The sequence below is a fragment of the Gossypium hirsutum genome, chromosome D08, assembly GCF_007990345.1.
Source record: "Gossypium hirsutum isolate 1008001.06 chromosome D08, Gossypium_hirsutum_v2.1, whole genome shotgun sequence".
In the NCBI taxonomy this organism is placed as follows: Eukaryota; Viridiplantae; Streptophyta; class Magnoliopsida; order Malvales; family Malvaceae; genus Gossypium; species Gossypium hirsutum.
In genome coordinates, this window is record NC_053444.1 from 37978497 (window position 1) to 38000405 (window position 21909).

Sequence of the window (21909 nt, forward strand, 5' to 3'; positions counted from 1 at the left end):
CTTCACTCATATGATCTTGAATTATACTGGTTTGATTATTACAGATTTGAGAGTTAAATTGTTAATTCCTCAGAGAATTTGTGATATGCAAAGAAAATATTCGAATATGTGTGTTGAACAATTCTGAAACTGTATGGGACATCTTACATGAGGTTCATAAAAGTGTCTATTTGATTTAAACCAACCAGAGACAAAATATATAATGACTTGAAACAAAGTTATTGGTGGTCAGAAATAAATTGTGAAAGTTCAAAGTCTATACCGAGATATCTGGTATGTCAATAGGTCAAAACTAAATATCAAATTCTATTTGAATTATTACGGTTTGTTTTGATTTCTAAATGGGAATGGGAGTGAGTGACAATGGATTTCGTATTTGGACTACCCTTGATGATGAGAACGAAGGACTTGATCTGAATTGTTATTATCAAATTGATGATATTGGCTCACTTTGTTCTAGTCAAAACAGATTACTCGCTTAAAAAGCTAGTTAAGTTATATGTATCTGATATTCACCTCTAAATTCCAGAGTAAACTTCATGAAGTTATGACGCAAACAAATGGACAGTCGAAACGGGTAATCAGATTCTGGAAGACATATTACATTGTTGTATCATTGAGATCAAGGGTAATTGGGAAAATGTTTATAATTGGTTGAGTTCATTTATAATAACAACTATTAGTCTTGTATTAAAATAGTATTATTTAAAGCTTTTTACACACGAAAAAAATGTAGAGCTTTGTTATACTAGTCAGAATTTAGTGAGAACAAGCTAGTTGGGACATATTTGATTTGGAATACCAATGAATCTATAAGTTTACAGTAACCAAACTTATCATAGGTAAGAAACTTCAAGGACAAAATTTTTGAAGGGGGAGAGTTGTAACAACCCGTTTTCTAGTAATGTTGGAAATAGTAGTTTCAGGACCACAAATCTAACAAGTTTGTAATTATTATTATTTAATATTTACGAGTCAATTATAATATTTTATTGGATTTTGGTTTAATAATTTTTTCAAATTAAATGAATAGTTAACATTAAGTGGTTGTCCCTAAAGTTAAATAGTTTTGAAAAGTGAGGTTTCGGGATCTCATTTCTATAAACCGAGCTCGTAAATATAATTATTAAATATTTCTGGATTTTTTATATAGGTAAATTGAAATTTGGTCCGGAAATTTTGGTAATTTGATAGTTAATTAAAGAAAAATGACTAAATCGTAAAAGTTACAAAAGTTAATCTCTATTAGTATATATGTGCTAAATGGCTTTAAAATCTTAATGAAAGGGTTTAAGAGGCAATTTGATCATTTGGAATAATTATGGCTGGTTACTATGTGTAAAATATTGTTATAAAATAATGTTTAATAATTTATACATGAATTTAAGCATAAAACAAAAGACATAGTTATTTTATTATTTTATTTTTTCATTTTCTTCAACCTTCTTCATCAAAACTCCATGTTTGAAGAACACAAAGGTTCGGTCAAGTTATTTTCACATTGCATGGTATGTAATTCAAGCTTGTTTTTAATTATTTTTATGTTTTTGAAATCGTTGTACCTTAATCTAGCTAACCCAAGGACTAATTTATAAAAGTGTTAAATATTTTGAATGCATGCTATGAATGATGATTGTTTATTAATTTATGATATTTAAATTAATTTTTGAATTGTGTTACTCTATTATAGGTTTTGTTAGTTATCATAATATCCCATAACCTCAATCCAGCATCGGAGATAGGTTAGGGGTGTTACAATTCCTCCCTATGATTCCTTAACCTTTCCTACTACAGAGGGTCGTATGAATAGAACACTCTTGGTTCGCCTACTCTCTACGCTAGAATGGCCTTTTTTGGGTGAACACTACTTAGCTTATCATTTTTCTATATAATTTTACGCCCAATCTAGAGATTTATACACTCTTACTATTATTCTTCAAATCATCGTACTTAGCCATAAATTTCGCTCCTCCATAATACGCCAGACTAAGGCATTACAAACACGCTTGGAAAGAAACTTATACTTAATCCAATCCTATCATTGGACAACTTAAAACTATCCTCTTAATCCTTATTCCTATTAACTATATTTCAAACTTTCAGGACTTCGCTGAGGGGGTGTTACAAATGTACTCGCCAAAGAAGGAAGAAAGGTCAAAAAATACCCAAGGGTGTCCAAATAACATATGCAACATAGATTAAATGAATCAGGTATTTAAGGAATTTCTCATTGAGTTCTCACAAACTTACAAAAAATTTTATTTGTTCAGGTTATAAAGGAATTTGTGCTGAGGGATGATGCCAGGGTTACGCCAAGGAAGTCGCGTGATTGGGCTGTTATGCATACAAAGGAAAACAAATGGCATGTCAAAGTCTGCACATAAGTCATTCAAGTAGAAATTCAATATGTAACTATACAATGTACACCATAAGAGATTCTGTTATACTTATAGATAGACGTTTACAAAGATGGATAAATAAGAAAGAAAAATTGTAAGTTACATCTGTATAAGGTGTAACACCTGAGATTCGGATCTGGTAAATTAGGTTGGGTCGAGGGCATTACAGGTACAATTTTATAGTACGGTAAATCATAACAAGAAAATGTTGCAAGGAAATTAAAGACGATACTCTAGGGACCAAATTGTAAAGAGTAAAAAATTACAAAATTAACCAATAAATGACTAACGGTGGTTGGTTGAGTTCGATGTGGTTCACTGATATTTGAATGAGGGACTTAAATCAATTAAATTACTAATCTGGCTCAATTTTATTAGACAAATTATTCTAGTTTATCTCTCGATCTTACCGGGTAATATGGGACTAATGAATTGATGCACAACAATATTACCTCTCAGCCTCACTTGTCTAAATGTTCCCTTAAGGACATCAATCTTATGTTTTTAGGTTCATTCAAATTAATCCAATTTAATTACAATTTGGTCCTTCATCCAAAAATCAGCTCACTACATCTCTATTAACCAACATCCCTGAAAGGTTTAGCTACTCACGCTGAAAATACAACTAACAACCATAGAAATGAAAAGCAAAGAAGTCATTAAAGTAATGCTTAAGAAAAATATAAAAATTTGAGATTTTTATGCAATAAAACTTAAAGAACATGAAACGAGAAGCATTCAACAAGAAAACTAAAGCAATAAACATAAAAGGAATAAACTTTAATAGATTTAAAGTAAAGGAAACTAAAATACATCAAACTAAAGCTAGAAATATCATTACCACTCAAGTACAGAGACTGAAAGTACAAATAAACTTAGGCTACAGTGATAACTAACTTAACTAGCTACAAGAACACTAAGAACAAGAACAAAGTGTAATAAAATAAACTCTAAAACTAAGAAAGGAGAAGAGAAAATATAAACCCTAGAAAAAAAAAGTTGTAGAAAACTAATAGAAAACCTAGAAAAACTAAGGCTAAAACTTAGATAATGTGTGTATAACTCTCCTCAGCAAAAATTGATTGTTCCAGGTTGATGACTAATGAATTTTTGTTGCCAAAAATGCCCCTACATGAGCCTTGTGTGATTGGTGCATCTGATGGATAAAGATTATCCTTTTATCCAATTTTATCCCCTCACGATATCGATATCACGATATCGTGATACCCAAGAAGAGGTTATCGTAATACCCCAGTTAGTTTCAAACTTGGCAGTCTTCTTGAAGGGTGAATATCGCTATACCACTAAAGGGTGGTCTCCAGTTTTTAACTCTGTTGGAGATATTATGATTTCAAGATTTGGATATCGCGATACCCTCTCTTTTGGTGTCATTTTCAACCTCCAACACGTCCCTACATCACTTAACCACATGTTAGGGCCCCAAATGGCACTATTGGTCAAATTGGATCTCAAAATGAGTAAAAATGAGGCATTTGCACTTATTAACTTAAAATCTAAATTTTACGAAAAAGACACTTCTTTTCTTGAGAATAAGCTCCTTAAGTATACCAAGAAAGCCTAATTTCCCATATCAAATTACGAAAAATTAGTAATCATCCCATTGTATTTCATTCTTGAGTTGAAGAATATATTTGAGAGCATTTACTAAAACACCTTGTGTGCATTGCTTTCTTGTAGCTTTCCAAGCTTCTTCATTGCTCATTCGCTTTGAATTGCTTCTACTATAATTTGGTGCCTTAGAGAATTTGTGTAAGAATTCTCATCTTCCGAGAATCCGCCTAACTTAGGCGTATTTTAAGCAAAGAAATTGCCTAAAATTACGCGATTTACGAAACTTAAGTTCTAGCCCCGTGACACATGCATGTGGTAATGATATGTCTTGGAAGCGAAAGTTAATTAAGGAAAATATACTTGTATTAGAAAGCACGACTAAATTAAGGTATAATGATTTATTTGACCCTTCAATTTACCAAAAAAAAAGAGTCATTTTAGCCCACCATTTAATTTTTCGCCTTTTTAGCCTTTAAACTTGTGTTTTTTTTTGTCAAATCACCTTAGAATGAATGTAAAAGTTAATGTTTTTTTTAACTTTGCTAATGTTGCATACACATGAATTATCACATGGGTAACATGTCAACATTCAACTATTTTTTTAAAATTAACAAAATTATATATAAATTTTGGTTTAATAAATAATTGTATAATGAATTTTAATTTTGTGCAATTTTATATATAAAATTTTGATTTGATCCACTTCTTACAAGTTATCGACACAATTATTGATATAATAACATTTTATTGTTATATATTGCATAAAAAATAACTATATTTATCTAATATAAAAATAAATTCATGTATTTATTTCTTTAAAAGTGTATGATTGAATCAAAATTAAAGATTCATATATACATTTGAACCACAATTAAAGATTCATGTGTACAATTGCACTAAATTAAAGTTTATATATCAAATTGAACATTAAATCAAAATTCCTATATAATTTTGAAATTTATACCTATTAGTAATCTAATTCCTAAGGTGGAAATTGATTGCATAACCTGCTATGATGGGATTGGTTCAAAGCCAAACACTTTCAAGTTTCAGGGTTATTATGTAGTTTAGAGGATGGTTTTAAGACCTGAATCAGTAATCGAGTAGGTTAAATTATTGGCACTTAATTTAATTGGTCTAATCAGTTTTACCATTAGTCTAGTTTTAATTCAATAAATTAATATTTTTTTATAAAATTAAAAAAAATATTTAAAAATTATAAAATCTTATTCAACAACTAGCTTAATTAATTTTTATCCCAATTCATTCCATTCAAAACAACTCGTAGTCCAACCATTTCAACCCTTTCGTTCAATAAAACAATATATCGATTGATTTCTGGTCCAATTAATTTGATCGGCCAACTTGATATGGTTTGAACAACTATGACTTAGAGAAAGATTATGATTCGAAACATCCATATTTTGTACAGAAAATAATAAATGTTAAAATTTATATTTTAAAAAAGATTTCATAAAATATAATGAATTTGTTTTGAAATTTAAATTTTATCTTTTAAAAATGACTTCATAAAATTCTCATTATATTCTTATGTCAGGTTCAAAATTAGATAGTATATTATTGTTTTCCTAAATGATGATAATCATGTATTTAAATTATTTTCTTATTATATATATCCTAGGTTTTGCTTTAATTCTATGAATCACTTTTCAGATTTTGCACATCAACTAAAAGGTTCATAACAATTTTCAATTTTAAGGTTTTTTAGTTCAATGAATAATATATCGTTGAGCTTGCTATTTGCTTGTATTATTCCAACCCAAATCATTGTAACACCTCTAACCCATATCTATCGCCAAAATAGGTTATGGGAATGCTACAGCAAGTTAATAGAAATAAACAGGTAAAATCATGATCATTACAATACAATTTCTCAAATACTATATAGTAATTGAATTACAATAATAACTTACATTTACGAGGCTTAAATCAAGCTTAAGGGACTAAAGAAATAATCTTAAAAACCATAGGGACTAATTTGAAACAAGTTAGGAAATTTCAAGAAAATATGAAAAATTTCAAAAACAAGGGATACACAGCCGTGTGCTAGCCCATGTCTTAAACTATGTAACTCACTAACTTAGACCACACGGTCGTGTCACGGACCATGTGCCAAACAGTGTGATTCTCTGACTTGATACACACGGTCGTGTCGCAGACTGTGCGCCAAACTGAGTATGATGCATGGCCGTATGGCAGCCCGTGTTCTACACCATGTGTAGCTAAATGAACCTTAAATATCAAGTTTATCATTTCAAGCTTTCTTGGACACTAAGCAATCCAATAACCAGCCCTTAGACCTATTCAAATTATCATTAAACCTACTCAATCATGTCAAATCCACCATTTTAAGTACCTAACCAATGTACCCTCATTGGTACCACAATTATACATACATGTACAATTATATAAATCAGCAATCATTCAACCATTCAACCATTCAATCATGCATACTTATCCTATTTGAGCTAATTATCCAACCTCTTCATTTACCAAGTTAAAATCAAACTTATACCAATTGTTATTCTTAGCTAAGCTTACTAAATCCAAACTATAAACTACATTTAAAAAACTTATGTTCATCACCACACTTAGCAACCATATAATATCTTCACATTACGAAACAAACATAATTCCAAAGATCAACTAGGCACATGCTTATATACACACATATCAAATGAGGTCGTTGACGTAACAACCTATTACATGACATATAATCCAAAATAAATGTTCAAAAACTACCGAAATCGAATGGATAATGTGACTTGAGTGCTGATCTGATCACTCGTCTCACGAAAAGATATCTACAAGAAAATGCAAGTAACACAAGTAAGCTTATTGAAGCTTAGTAAGTTCGATGGACAGAAACAATGAATCTTATAGAAGTAAATATAACAATTTAATCAAACATAATTCAACAACTAATGTTTCATGTCATCAAAAATTGCAAACCGGTGAATACATAGTCAATATCATGAAACATACATGTCCACTACGAAGTTAATTCAAAACATCAAGTAGTAGTCATGCCATTCAAATTCATTAAACAAGTTATAATACAATAATTTACGACCTGATGAATGCCTTACAGATACGAGTACACAAGTAGTCCAACCGAAACACGCCAAACGCTCATAAGAGCTAATCCAACTAATAACACGCCAAGTGCTCATGAGAGCTAATCCAACTGATAACATGCCTCGGTACTAAGTGCCTAGCCCGTAGGCTATACATCTGCCCCCATAACACGCTAGAACAAAATAGTATAACACGAGAGTTAGCAACAAATGTTGAACCTTGGTATACTCGAGAAGAATATATAAAACACGCCACATCAATCTCCACTCCAACCCAGCATAACACGCCTATTTCATGCCATATAATCCAAAATAAATGTTCAAAAACTACCGAAATCGAATGGATAGTGTGACTTGAGTGCTGATCTGATCACTCGTCTCACGAAAAGATATCTACAAGAAAATGCAAGTAACACAAGTAAGCTTATTGAAGCTTAGTAAGTTCGATGGACAGAAACAATGAATCTTACCGAAGTAAATATAACAATTTAATCAAACATAATTCAACAACTAATGTTTCATGTCATCAACAATTGCAAACCGGTGAATTACATAGTTCAATTCAAAGCTCAAATAATAATTTTCGGAAAACATACATGTCCACTACGAAGTTAATTCAAAACATCAAGTAGTAGTCATGCCATTCAAAGTCATTAAACAAGTTATAATACAATAAATTACGACTTGATGAATGCCTTACAGATACGAGTACACAAGTAGTCCAACCGAAACACGCCAAACGCTTATAAGAGCTAATCCAACTACTAAGACGCCAAGTGCACATGAGAGCTAATCCAACCGATAACATGCCTCAGTACTAAGTGCCTAGCCCGTAGGCTATACATCTGCCCCCATAACACGCTAGAACAAAATAGTATAACACGAGAGTTAGCACCAAATGTTGAACCTTGGTATACTCGAGAAGAATATATAAAGCACGCCACATCAATCTCCACTCCAACCCCGCATAACACGCCATCATTCAGTTGTACTCTATCTCGCGTTCATCCGGCCCAAGTATCGAAACTCAATAACATTTTCCAAACAACTTTACATCGTCAATAGAACAGTTAGTATTCTCTATTTCATATCATATCATCATACAATTCATATAGATATTAAATTACTAATCGAACGAACTTACCTGGACTGAAGTGTAATAGTTGTAGAAGTTTAGAGACTATTCCACAATTTTCCCTTTTCCATGTAAATTAACAAGGTCTTCATCTAAAACATAAAATTTCTCAATTATTAGCTTACATTTCATATTCCAATTTATTCTACAATTTTACCCTTGTCTTTTCAAAATTTACACAATTACCCCTAACTTTCACAATTTATGCAATTTAGTCCTTTAACCCAAAAATCATCAAATTAACCATTTTTTCAAGTTCAAAATTTACAGTCGAATAATCTAGTCCCTTAAATAGTCCCAGTTATACCTCTAATTCACCATCAAACCTTGAAATTTTGACATTTTAACAATTTAATCTTTAAATCAAAAACTAATAAAAATTACTTCACAAAACAACCAAATATCACAATCAAAGCTTTCAACAACTAAGATTCATTAATGGAAACTTCTAAAATTTTTAACAAATTCGAAAACGAAGGTACATGTTAGCTGGACCTAGTTGTAACAATCTTAAAAACATAAAATTCATTTAAAATGGGGCTAAAAAACTTACTCTTGGAAAGGAGTGAGCTAGTCGAACCTCCAAACTTATCCTTTCATGGTGTTTTTGGCAAAACCATGGAAAAATGAAGAAGAATATAATATTTTCTTTTAATTATGCTTTGTTTAATTTTGATTTAATTACAAAATTATCATTTCAACATATTTCACTCAATTTTAACTTCAATACCCGTCCATTATCTATTAATATGGGTTTAATTGCTTCATTGGCCCTCTTACATTTATTAGTTAAGCTATTAAATCAGTTAAATGCAATAATTACTAAGTTTTACACCTTTTACAATTTAGTCATTTTTCTTTAATTAGCTATCTAAATGTTAAAATTTCTTCACTAAATTTTAATACTACTCAAATGACTCTATAAATATTCTATAAATAATATTTACGGCCTGGCACGACGAAAACTTGTGGTCTTGAAACCACTGTTCCATCACCACCAAAAAACTGGTTGTTATAATCATGCTGCAAATGAATGTAATAACTTAGGATTCCTTTGCACCAGACCCGAACACCCGTAGAGTTCTTAGCTGCATACAAACACCTCTCAAAAGGTTATAGTTGTTATAAAGATTATAGGAGATGAATAGGAGAGGTGTGTGCACCGTGGGACATCAAAGATGATGAATATGATATGAAAATGCAATTCAACTTGCTTAGACTTGAGAAAGAGGACGTGAAGGTTTCAATAGAGTACTATATCCTAGTTATTCAAAGAGAGAGCAAGGCTATTGATGTTCAAATTCAGTAAAAAAAAATGTTAAAGTTTTTCTTTAATCTTTCATCTCCATTATGTATTGTTAATTTCTATGTCTTTTGCATAAGAATGTGTATATGAAATTGTTGGAATGTTTTAGAAAACTTGTTTTAAAGAAAACAACAAAGGAAAAAATAAAGTAGAAATATTTTTTTGATGGAAAGTGCATATTACATTGAACTGAAAAACTAATCCTTACATAAGTAAAAAAAATTAACAACCAATGACTAAAAATAAGCAAATAAATCTCTAAAAATCAACAATAAATTAAAAATGGCTAAAAATAGCTAAATTATTCTTACTGGAGTAGCAGAGGCAAATCTTCAACACTCCTCATTACTTCAATTGTTGCATATTCCAATCATTTCTCTAAGAGATTTAAATTTGCTCCTAGGCAAAGCTTTGGTAAATATATCTGCTAATTTAAGATCAGTCTTGTAATTCAACTAAACCTTTATTTTACACTTCTCTGAGAAAGAATAAAGTCAAATTTAGTTGTAAATTGTGCCACAATTTCTTGCTTTTTAGGACACCAAGAAAATACCTCTAAACAAAGATTAAAACAATAACTAGAAGTGCTCTTTATATCATTTGGTGAACCAACCCAATTACTATCAGAATATCCTTACAGCATGTACTTTTAACTTGCATAGAACTTGATTCTAAAATTTAGCATTCCTTTAACATACCTCATCACCCTTTTAGCTATTTTAAAATAAGTGTTAGTTGCACAATTAGTGAATCCAGATAGAATACTTAAATCATGTAAAATGCTAGGTCTAGTAGTTGTAAAATACATGAGAGAGCCAACCATTCTTTTATAAAAAGTCTCATCCACTCTTTCAGCTTCATCATTCTTACTCAACTTTTCCTTCAGACATATTGGACTAGTTGTCTCTTTGCAATTTTCCATTATGTATTTCAAAATCTCACTTCCGTATTTCTTTTTACAAATGAAAACTTTATTTTTCTTTGGCTTGATTTCTATTCCTAGAAAGTATGTTGCATATATCTTTTAAACTTCTTAACAAATTCATCATTGCTTCCAATAACTAACAGGTCATCTACATATAGCGAAACAATAACAAAATTGATTTCATCACCTTTAATATAGAGAGTTGTTTTACTGAGGCTCTTTCTAAAACCCAGTTGCAACAAATGCTCATCAATCCTGATGTACTAGGTGCCTTCTTTAGCCCATACAAAGCTTTCTTGAGCTGATACCCTTTATCTTCATTCCCTTTGATTGAAAATCCTTCAAGTTACTCTCAACATAAATCTCCTCCTCAAGAAAGCCATTCAACAATGCGGATTTAACATCTAGTAGAAAAACTTTCCAACCTTTTTGTGCAACTATATCCAGTAATAATTTGATAGTTTCTAATCTAGCAATAAGAGCAAAAGTATAAAAAATTCAACACCTAAGATTTGAACGTACCCTTTTACAACAATTCTAGCTTTTTTCTTGTTGATAAAGCCATCCGTATTCAACTTGGTTCTAAAAATCCTTTTTACTCCAATGACTTTTCTATCTTCTAGTCTTTTCACAAGTTTCTAAGTCTAATTTTTCTCAATCATGATGATTTCTTCCTTCATTGTAGCTATTTACTTGGGATCCTTTTTTGCTTCCCAAAATTCGTTGGCTTGAAAATGGCTTGTAACACCCCGAACCCGAGACCGTCACCGGAGTCGAACACGAGGTGTTAACAGACTTTTAAAAATTTTCCAGACACTGCCAATCTGCGTAATAGTCGTTTTAAAAATCATATCTTGAGTTTCACAACTCGAAAATCAGTTTCGTGATTTTTCCCTGAAACTAGACTCACATGCCCATCTACATATTTTTTTTCTAGAATTTTTGGTCGGGCCAATTAGTACAGTTTATTAGTCAAAGTCTCCCATGTTACAGGGATCGACTACCCTGACCTTTGCGCATTACGACTTGGATATCTCCTTGTACAGGGCTCCAATACTGATGTCGTTTGTTTCTATAGAAACTAGACTCAGAGAGGAATCTATTGGTATGACTCCTAATTATCTCTTGTTAATTTAAGGTAAATTTTCAAAGTCGAAACAGGAGATCCAGAAACTGTTCTGGCCCTGTTTCACGAGAACTTTAATATCTCTTAATATACTGTTCATATGATTGTTTCGTTACTTTCATATGAAAATAGATTCATCAAGGTTCGATTACATAATTTATTCACTATTTAATTCCATTCGTACAAATTTTTGTGATTTTTCAAATCCACACCACTGCTGCTGTCAGCATCTGTTTTCAAGGTAAACTTTACCTATTTCGTGGTTGCCATGGACCAACTAGGGTTTTGTCATACATAGGTCCACATATGATCATATTTAGCCATTCCAATGGCTGATCATTTGCCCAACACTTCCATTCCAAACCATAGTCACATCGTGAAACCATATATACATACATAAACACAAATGGTCTAATGCCATACTCCACTTCTACGAGCCATTTTCGCATGGCTTTACACACATACATCACAAAAAGTACTTAAACAACAGGGGGTAGTCCTATACATGCCATATCCAGAGTTCAACTAAAAGAGTACCAAAAGAGCTTTGATAGTGTGGATGACTTCGACTTCGCTGATCCTGAATCCGATAGCTAACGAACAAAATCTATAAAACAGAGAGCCAAAGCAACCGGGTAAGCATTTTAAGCTTAGTAAGTTTCAAGTAATGAAATCGGCTTTGACTAAAGTATTACATTCACATAGCTAACTAAGTCACTTTATTAACACACATTCTCATAATCATACTTACTTCACACTTCATCAACATATATACACAAGGTATCAACCTTTCTAAAAGCCGAAAATTCATTAGTCGATTTCACGAAGACTATTTAAAACTAATCGACTTTTCTGAAGCACATGCAAACATACCTTATCGTTCGGTTTAGTCGAGCGTATTAATAGAATTTATTACAGCACCAAGCGCTCACATTCAAACCCAAGTCTCTTCGGTATTTAACCGGATATAGCCGCAAACACATTTGCCTTCGGGTCTTAACCCGGACATATCAACTTGCATAATTGCCTTCGGGTCTTAGCCCGGATATATCAACTTGCATAATTGCCTTCGGGTCTTAGCCCGGATATATCAACTCGCATAATTGCCTTCGGGTCATAGCCCGGACATATCAACTCGCGTAATTGCCTTCGGGTCTTAGCCCGGATATATTCCAATGCTCATGCACACATATATCAATAATCATAACACATCCATATCATTTCTTCGTTACTAAGGCTCAAACACAAAACATTTATTAAACCTTTCAAATTTCGGCTCAATAGCCACACACAAAGAGCATGATTTCAATTGGCTTTATAACATAGTCTCTAAGCACATTCGACTATCCGTCATAGTATGACTAATCATTTCAATATAATTCAAGTAGGGTCATTACTCGAAGACTTACCTCAGATGTCGTCGAACGACTTCAATGGCTATTCAATTACTTTTTCCTTCCCTTTATCGGATCTAGTTCCCCTTTGCTCTTGAGCTTAAGTTCAACAAAATTTAAAATAGTCATTAATCGACTATTCAAGTATTACTTTCAGAATAATATATATATTGATCCGACTTTCACACACATAGATTATAGTAAGCTTTATAATAATCAATAAATAATTCATTGGCAAATTTTCATTAATGTTTACAACAAAATCACATATTCACTACGAGCTATTTTCCTGAGCAGTAGTTACTAAATTATTTATAACTGGAGCTACTAAACTCCAAATCACTTGCCGTTAATTTTCCCTGAATATAGACTCGTATATCTTCCATCCATAAAATTTTCAGAATTTTAGGCTTGGCCAATCAATACCAGATTTTTCTTAAAGTTTCCCCTGTTTCACTGTTTGACTATTCTGACCACTCTTCACTACGAATCCAATTTCTCATTTTACAGAATTCAAAATGTGTTGTATTTGATCTCATTTGAAACTAGACTCATTAAGGAGTCTAAGCATATAAATTTTATCTTATAATCATTTTTGTACAATTTATAATGATTTTCTAAAAACAGAACAGGGAATCCAGTAGTCATTTTGACTCAGCCCCACAATACTTCAAATATCTCAAGATCGGTAACTCTTTTGTTTTTATAGTTTCTTTTGTAAGAAAATAGACTCTTCAAGCTTTAATGACATAATTCACTCAGCTTCTATATACATTTATCATATTTCCATTTCAGCATATATAACTAACATTTATTTCGAAATTTTAATATCTAATTGCTTATAACTTTCTTCGGATGTCGTCGACTAATTGATCGGCTACTCAACTACTTTCAATTTTCCCCGATCTAAATCCAATTTCTTGGTTTCTTGATCTTAACATATTCAAATAAATCTCGTTTTAACATATTTTCATTCAATTTAGTCTAATAACGCATAAATGGGTAAATTACATTTTACCCCTAATATTTCGCACTTTCACAATTTAGTCTTTATTCCACAAAACACAAAATACACAAAATTTGGTCACACTCCTTAAGGGCCGAATCTTCCTAGTACCCATATAAGTGCATACATTTCATTTATTTCACCTTTGAGTCCTTCAAAAATTTATTTTTGTAATTTAGCCCTAACTACTCAAAATCACCAAAAACTTCAACACAAAACATATTAATCTTTAACATATCTTTCATTTTTCATCAACAACTATCAAAAAGCTCAAGCACTCATCAATGGCAAAACACAAAATCATCATCAATTCACAAAATTGAACCATGGGGTTTAAAGAACACAAAGCAATGATATCAAAAATGTGAAAATTATCAAAAACCAAACAAAAGACTAACCTTCCTTAGGTTTCAAATGACCGAATGCTACCCTCCTCTCTTCCTCTCTACAACCGGCCAAGATGAACAAGGTGATAACCTCCCTCCTTTTTTTTTCTTTTAGTATCCTTAATATTTCTTTTATCATTTCTTTTCTTTTACTTAAAATAATGTCCACTTCATGGAAATTTACCACATAGTCTAATATATGCTCCATCATGGCCGGCCACTATGTATAAAAAAGGGGTATTTGACATGCAAAGCCCATATTTTCACTCCTTGCTTAAATTGGTCCTTATAAATTACCCTATCACATTTTTAAAACTTTCTCACATAAGTCCTATGGACTAAATTCACATGCAATTGACTAAATCGAAGCTTGAAATTTTCCACACATTCATAATCACATATTTTAGACAATAATATCACATTCAAACATTTCGGTGACTCGGTTTAGCAGTCCCGAAACCACTTCCCGACTAGGGTCAGTTTTGGGCTGTCACATGGCTAATTGCATCTTTGATAAATATCAAAAAATGATCTTGTGCCTCTTACTAGGGCATTACCCACAAGTTCATCTTATTTCAGTTGGAGCTTTTTTACTTTGTTTTGGAATTTATGTTAATTATACTTTTTTTTCTAGTTCCATTATTCATCCTCCATGAAATGCATATCTCTACTTATCAAATTTTCCTTGTATAAGGTTGGAAAATTTTGTAAGCTTTGGAAACTATGTTGTACCTTACAAAGATTTCAACTTTTTCCTTTTTGCCTAGGTTATCTATTTTTATCTATGGCACGTAAACAAAACACAAGCATCCAAACACCTTGACATTTTTTTTAAAAAAGGTTTATAAACATACCAAACTTCATATGGTGTCTTTCCTTCCACTGCTTTTTGTTGGAAGCGTGTTGAGTAGAAAGACTACAGTATGTGCAGCTTCTGCCTAGTACTCTTTTTGCAAGCACTTCTCAAACAACAAACATCTAGTCATCTCATTTATGGTTCGATTCTTCGTCTCACTAACTCCATTCTATTATGAAGAATATGGAGCAATAAGTTGGTGTTCAATCTCTACTTCTTCACTTGAAACACATCATATCCAACTCGATCATCAGGTTTAAGCTACGAGATGCCACATTTGTTACCGGAGCATCTACACTCAATTTCAATTCAATTTACCAATTTGTACCTACTATCAAGTTCACAACCTCATTAACACATGTTATATAATCACTTTAAGGGTTAAAACGAGCTTTCAAAAACTCTTTTGATAACCCGAGGTCAATTTAAGACTAACTTGTAACGTTTAAAAACTATTAGGTTAACATCGCAACTCCAGGGTTCCAAGTCGCAATGCCACTCACTAACTATTCCTTGTCATAATGTTAAGGGTCCGACACCGTGACGTGACTATTGGAAAATATCTGGTTCAAAAATGATTTTCTTACATAGCGAAAAATTAAAATTTTGAAAATCAAGTCAGTTTGTGATATTTACAGAAAAAACCCTTTACTGAAATCTCACATGTGTTTTCGGTTAGATGGATCCTTGTCGTTCTCAGCTTTCAACTGAAAAACCTTCTTTATTATTCTCATACCACGAACTGCTTCATGTGTGGACTCGAACAAATTTGAATCAAACATAGAACCATAAATTTTATACTTTACTTTCAATGGAAAGCAAATCTCTCTTTAATATAAACAGGTAGAATTATTATTCCAGAAAATAGAATTTTTATTTAGAAAATAAATTCTCACTATTTTCGGATAGAATAACAATATCTCAAAGTTGTGTATTTAGCCCTACCAGTGACATCTATTTATAGGGAGAAGAAGTGAAACCTTTATTGAATTAGTAGAAGCTTATTTCAATAGAAAAACTAAATCCTAGTCTAACTAGGATTAAGAGGTGATCTATCGTAATTTGATATGTCAAATTAGGCTTTCTAATACGCTTTAAGAGCTTGTTTCTTAGAAATTTATATGTTTTTGTCGTGTTTTTACTTAGTTTTCATTTTTTTGCCTTAATAAGTGAAATAGTGTGTTTTATGTTACTTTTGAGACCCAAAATGGCCAAATGTGCCATAGGGACCCTAACAATGTTGAAACGAGAAGAATTGGGGCCATCTACAATGGTATCACAATACTAGCCATGGGTCTCGCGATACCCAACAACCAAGGCAACCCTACATTTCAAGACTGACGAGGGTATCACAATATTAGACCATGGGTAGTGCGATACCACTGTCGCAAGGTGTAACAGCCCGTTTTCAGTGAAATCAGAATAGTGGTTTTGAGACCACAAATCTGAGTTTGAAAAGAAAATTATTTTAATATTAATTCTTATTATGTATTATGATTGAAATATCGTATGAAAATTTCGTTAAGAAAATTTTACCGATTACATGTCTAATTAGATAGAAAGGACCAAATTCCATAAAATGAAAAAGTTGAGTTCTAGTAGCTATAGGTATCAAATAGCTATGGAATTCAAAATTTGAGGTCCTTATATGGCAAATAGACCATTAAGAAGAGTTAGTAGATAAGTATACTTAGTAATCAATGGAAAATTAAATAAAGAAAATGACTAAATTGAAAAGATGAAATAATAAAAGACGATATTTTAATTAAGAAATATCATCATTTTATATCATCTTTCCCAAAATAAAAAGACATGGAAACCCTAGTTTGAAGCTTGAAGATAGACAAGTTTATTTTGCTCAATTAGATGAGTATTCAAGTCTCGTTTTTAATGATTTTTATGTTTTCGAAATCGTAGTAACTTAATTTAGCTATCTCAGGAATTAATTTCCAAAGTTATCAAAGTACTAGGGTTTTGCCATGGATGAATATAGTTGAATTATAAAGTTTTATGGTAGAAAATGAAAGGTTGTTGATAGATAAACAACTTTTGTTAAGGGAATTTTGATGAAATCATGATTTAGAGACTAAATTGAAAAGATGTAAAATTCATGAAAAAATTTTGAATTTTATGAAATACATGGGCTACTATTGTTACATGTAAAAATCGGTTAGGCTTGGAATAATGATTAAATTGCATGAATTTCATTTTCCGAGCCTAAGGACGAAATCATAATTAAATAAAAGTATAGGGACAAAATGGTAATTTTGCCAAAGATATGGATTTAACTGAATTGAATATGAATTGATGTTAAATTCATTCATATAGATCCGGATAGACCAAATACAGAGTTAGAACGAGGAAAAGAAAAGTGTCGGATTAGTAGATTTTGCGTACACAAACAATTGTCGAGGTAAGTTCGTATAACTAAATTGTGTATATTTATATGTTTGAATTGAATGTTGTATATGTGAATTGTGTAAATGACATGTATATGAAATTGATCTCATATCCGATAATGTTCGACAAATATTAAGTCCCGTTTGAATAAATGAAATACGAAGGATACAGGGTTCCCAAATTGGTTGTGGTCCTGCATGTGTTGCGGACACACCACAGCTCAAAAGAGCGTCTCGTTATTAGCTCTTATGAGCATCCCGATATTTGGCTCTCACGAGCTTCCCGTTATATGGTTCTTGCGAGCTTCCCGTTAATAGCTCTTCAAGCATCCCGATTAGTTATGATCCTGCATGTGTTGTGGACACACCACAGCTCTTATGAGCATCCCGATATATGGCTCTTCGGAGCTTCCCGATTGAAGGCTCTTTCATGAGCTTCCTAATTAATGGCTCTTTGGAGCTTCCCAATATTGGCTCGCTTGAACTTCCCGATTACAGCTCTTATGAGCTTCTTGTTATACAACTCGAATGAGTTTCCCGTTACATGGCTCACATGAGCTTTCCGCTTATGTGCTCGTATGAGCATTCCCGAATATGAATTAATTTTTTACAATTTTGTACACTTCATGTATACTACCCTTGTATCCATCGATATTTTAAATGATTCAACGGATAAAGTTACGATATGAGATCATATGAATTCAAGATGAATTACTATGAGAAATATTTGAAAACAAGAATATATTTTATTCATGATATATAGACATGTGATGTGAAAAGTATAAGTATATAGAAATTATTTATTGTTGAGATCACACATGTTTCTTGATGTTTATATGAAATACATGTCTAACAATGTTGATGAGGATATGTGTTAAGGTTTTTGGCCAAATTGCTTGAGTCTGCTTACCTTAAATGAAAATGAATGGTAAGTTAATTACCCGTTATACGAACTTACTAAGCATAAAATGCTTACTCTGTTTTATTTTCCTGTTTTATATTAAATCGAAAGCTCGTTGGGTTGGAAGCTTGGCGGAGATCACTCACACTATCCACCAGCCCATTTCGGTACAAACATAAAACTAATTTTTGGTTATAATGACATGTATAGGTTAATTAGCCAATGATGGCATGTAATATTTTGGTTGTAACTAGCCATTGGTATGGCTTATGATTGGTATATTTTGATATGAACGTATATAACCTTATTATGGTTGATATGTGTGTTTTCGTATGATTGAATGATGGTTAACCAATGGATATATTGAGGCATAGGTTAATTGGTATATTTGGTATACATATGTTTAAATATGTAATTGATAAATTAGTAAGTTAAATACTTGGTCATATATGATGAAATGTTATGCATAAGACTTGGTTTTGACTTGATTTAAATGTTTGTATTGGTTTGTGAATATGTTTAAGTGTTAATATATGTGGAAGGAAAATTTGAGTGAGAAATATGGCTTGGAAATGGCCCTATCTCATCCATACGGGCGTGTGTCTCAGCCATGTGTGACACATGGCCTAGCACATGGGCGTGTGTTTTGGCCGTGTGTCCCCTGCATCATTAAAATTCAAAAAAAAAGTTCAAAATTAATCACACGGCCTGGCACACGGGCGTGTGGCTTAGCCGTGTGACCCTTGCACCTATTTAATGTAAATCATCATGTTCACACGGCCTAGCACACGGGCATGTGACTTGGCCGTGTGGCCCAAGTCAAATAGTTACATGAGTATGGACACAGGTTAGGACACGGCCGTTTGCCCTATTTCAAATGCCCACATGGCCTGAGACACGGGTGTGTCTCTTGGCTCACACGGCCTGAGACAAGGGTGTGTCTCTTGGCTCACACGGCCTGACCACGCGAGCGTGTGTCCCCTGCACCTTGGAAAAATTTTAAGATTTTGCAAAAAATTCTTTGGGTACTCGGTTTAGTCCAAACTTGTTTCTAATGTATGTTTGGGCCACAAGGGCTCATATAAGGGATATTATGATAGAATTCTGGTATGGATGTTATGTGATTTGAAATGTTTACTTACTTGATCTGTAAATTTTGGTAATGCTCTGTAGCCCTGTTTCGGCAACGGATATGGGTTAGGGGTGTTACATAAGGGGACAAAAAAAAGACTACAGGGGTAGTTCTTGTCCAACTTCAACACCAATAAAAAACACACGATGATGGAATTTTGGTCAACAAAAATATGGTTTGATGCCTGCTAAAAAAGGCCAAAGTTGGTTGGAGAGAGAGAGGACAGACAAGACACATTTTAGACACAAGTTTTAGCTTAGTTTTCTTAGTTTCTTCTTCATCTTTTTAGGGTTTAGTCTTCTCCATAGCTTTAGGTTTTAGTTTTTCTGCATTTCTTGGTTTTCTTTGTATTTTCTTAATTAGTTATTACTGTAGTTAAAGTTCATTTACATGTTCAGCACCTTAAACTCCTTTATAATCATATTTTAATCCTAGTTTACTATTAGTTAGCTTTGTCTTCTTTTACCTGTTAAAAATAATTTTTTATTTTTTTTATTCATCTATCTTGCTGCCATTGTTATCTTCTCCAAGCTTTTGCAAGAAAGCTTGGGTTTTTACTCATTTTTCTTCAAGTTAAGTTAATGTTATTTTTAACTGTTCATTTTTTGTTTTGGTGCTTCGATATTAGCATGAGTAGTTAAATACTAACAGCTTGTTTGGTTTGGTGTATTGGCTAAGCCAATACACCCCTAATCGGTGGGCCCCACCTAATACCTCTCTAACACGTCGTTTGGTTTGATGTATTGGTAATACGCATCTAATCCATTACCTTCTTAATCGGTGAAAACCACCGATTTCTATTCCCCCCTCTTTGCCCAGATTAGCTACTGATTGAGCATCACCTCCCTGATTTGCCCTCCCCCCATCCTCTTGTTTCTCTTCTGTTCCTTCATCCGATTTCCTTCCTTATTTCTTTGCTTTTGTTTTCTGCCGATTTCCTCCCAGTCCATTATGCCTCTTTGCTGCCGATTTGTTCCCTCCGTTTCCTTTCTTTTCTTTTTCGCTCTGCCACTCTTTCGATTGCCTTCTCAACCAGTTGACCTTCTTCTTCTCAACCAGTGAAACCAAAAAAGCCGACGATATCCCCACTGTCACCGTAGCCATCGCTGGTTCTATCGTCGACAACGCTCAGTCTCTCGAGCTCGCCACTCGAGTAATGGAAAATCCCTCTGTTTCTCTTCACTCTTTCTACCCTATGTTACAAATTTTCATTTAATTTCTCCTTTTTCTATCAGAGTCAAGGAGGAATTCATCATTTGGAATCTGGATTTGAAAAAAGCAATGCGGGAAAGTCTTTAGTATCTGAAGAAGGGATTCAAGCTGGAAGGAAAAGAAGAGTTGACAGCTCACCTTCACGTGGTACTAAAAAAAGGAGGCAAACAAAAGATGCTTCTGTAATTCAAGAAGAGGATTGTGCTCACAGGTATCCACTTCTGCTCTTATATTGATTTCTTTTGGCATGTTATTTAACCATGTGCTGATATTCTGATATTTCTTGATTCAGATAACTGAGGTTTGTTTACAATTACGTTTGTTGTTTTTCAGTGTAAATTCAACTAAACCAAATTCGCTTCCAGATCAGCCTGTATCATTGTCATATGATCAGAGTCAAGGAGGAGCTGATGAGACTAATGCACTGGTTGTTGATAAAATAACAGAGATTTTGGAAGAGACTTTTGAAAAAAAGGTTGTAGTTGATTCTTCCAATCTAGGAAATACTGATCATTTGCTGGATATTGTAGCAGAATCAATGCAGGGTATTCCTCAAAGTGGAGGAATGTGCAGTCTTGCAAGTGCTTCAGGAGAGAATGGTGGATCTGGGGATCCAGTAATTGTTCAAGAAGCACATTTGGGGAAGGTTTCTCAAGTTACCAAGCCCTATCAGGTAAAGGCTGATTCTAGCTATATGCAAATTCCTTTTTTCTTGCATGCAGATGACAGTATCAACATTTTACTAGGCTCTTATTTACAATGTGCATTTGTATTTTGTTTGCTTTTCCCCTCATTTGTGTTCCCCGGGTCTTTAACAGTAGCATTCCCCATTTATGATCAAGTTATTAAATTTCTCATAATAGTTATACAAGTTGATCAGGTTCTTTTGTTTTTGGGTGTCTTTTTCAGTCTTTCTATTTTGTATCCTTGCGGTTCATAAGTGTTTTTATTCCGTATACCTGCAGTTATTATTAGACAATTACTGTGCTATTGTGTCATTCTCTTATAACAGACACAGTCACATAGATGATCTTTGTAAGTCATCCTTCTGAAATCTAGAGA

At 32.8% G+C, this 21909-nt stretch overlaps 1 protein-coding gene across 1 annotated transcript; it reads left to right on the forward strand.

Annotated features, from left to right (window-relative positions):
- The first annotated feature begins 2202 nt into the window (after positions 1-2202).
- LOC121220331 (uncharacterized) lies at positions 2203-21902 on the forward strand. Its single transcript, XM_041100015.1, has 5 exons — positions 2203-2211; positions 2271-2362; positions 20581-20788; positions 20871-21058; positions 21181-21902. The coding sequence occupies exons 1-5, from the start codon at positions 2203-2205 to the stop codon at positions 21785-21787; spliced, it is 1104 nt and encodes a 367-aa protein (XP_040955949.1). The 3' UTR covers positions 21788-21902.
- The last annotated feature ends 7 nt before the right edge of the window (positions 21903-21909 follow it).

Coding starts and splice junctions, on each gene's coding strand:
- LOC121220331 (XM_041100015.1), top strand. Junction 2,363..20,580: donor CATACAAAGGAAAACAAATG/GCATGTCAAAGT, acceptor ATTTCCTCCCAG/TCCATTATGCCTCTTTGCTG. Junction 21,059..21,180: donor GAAGAGGATTGTGCTCACAG/GTATCCACTTCT, acceptor GTTGTTTTTCAG/TGTAAATTCAACTAAACCAA.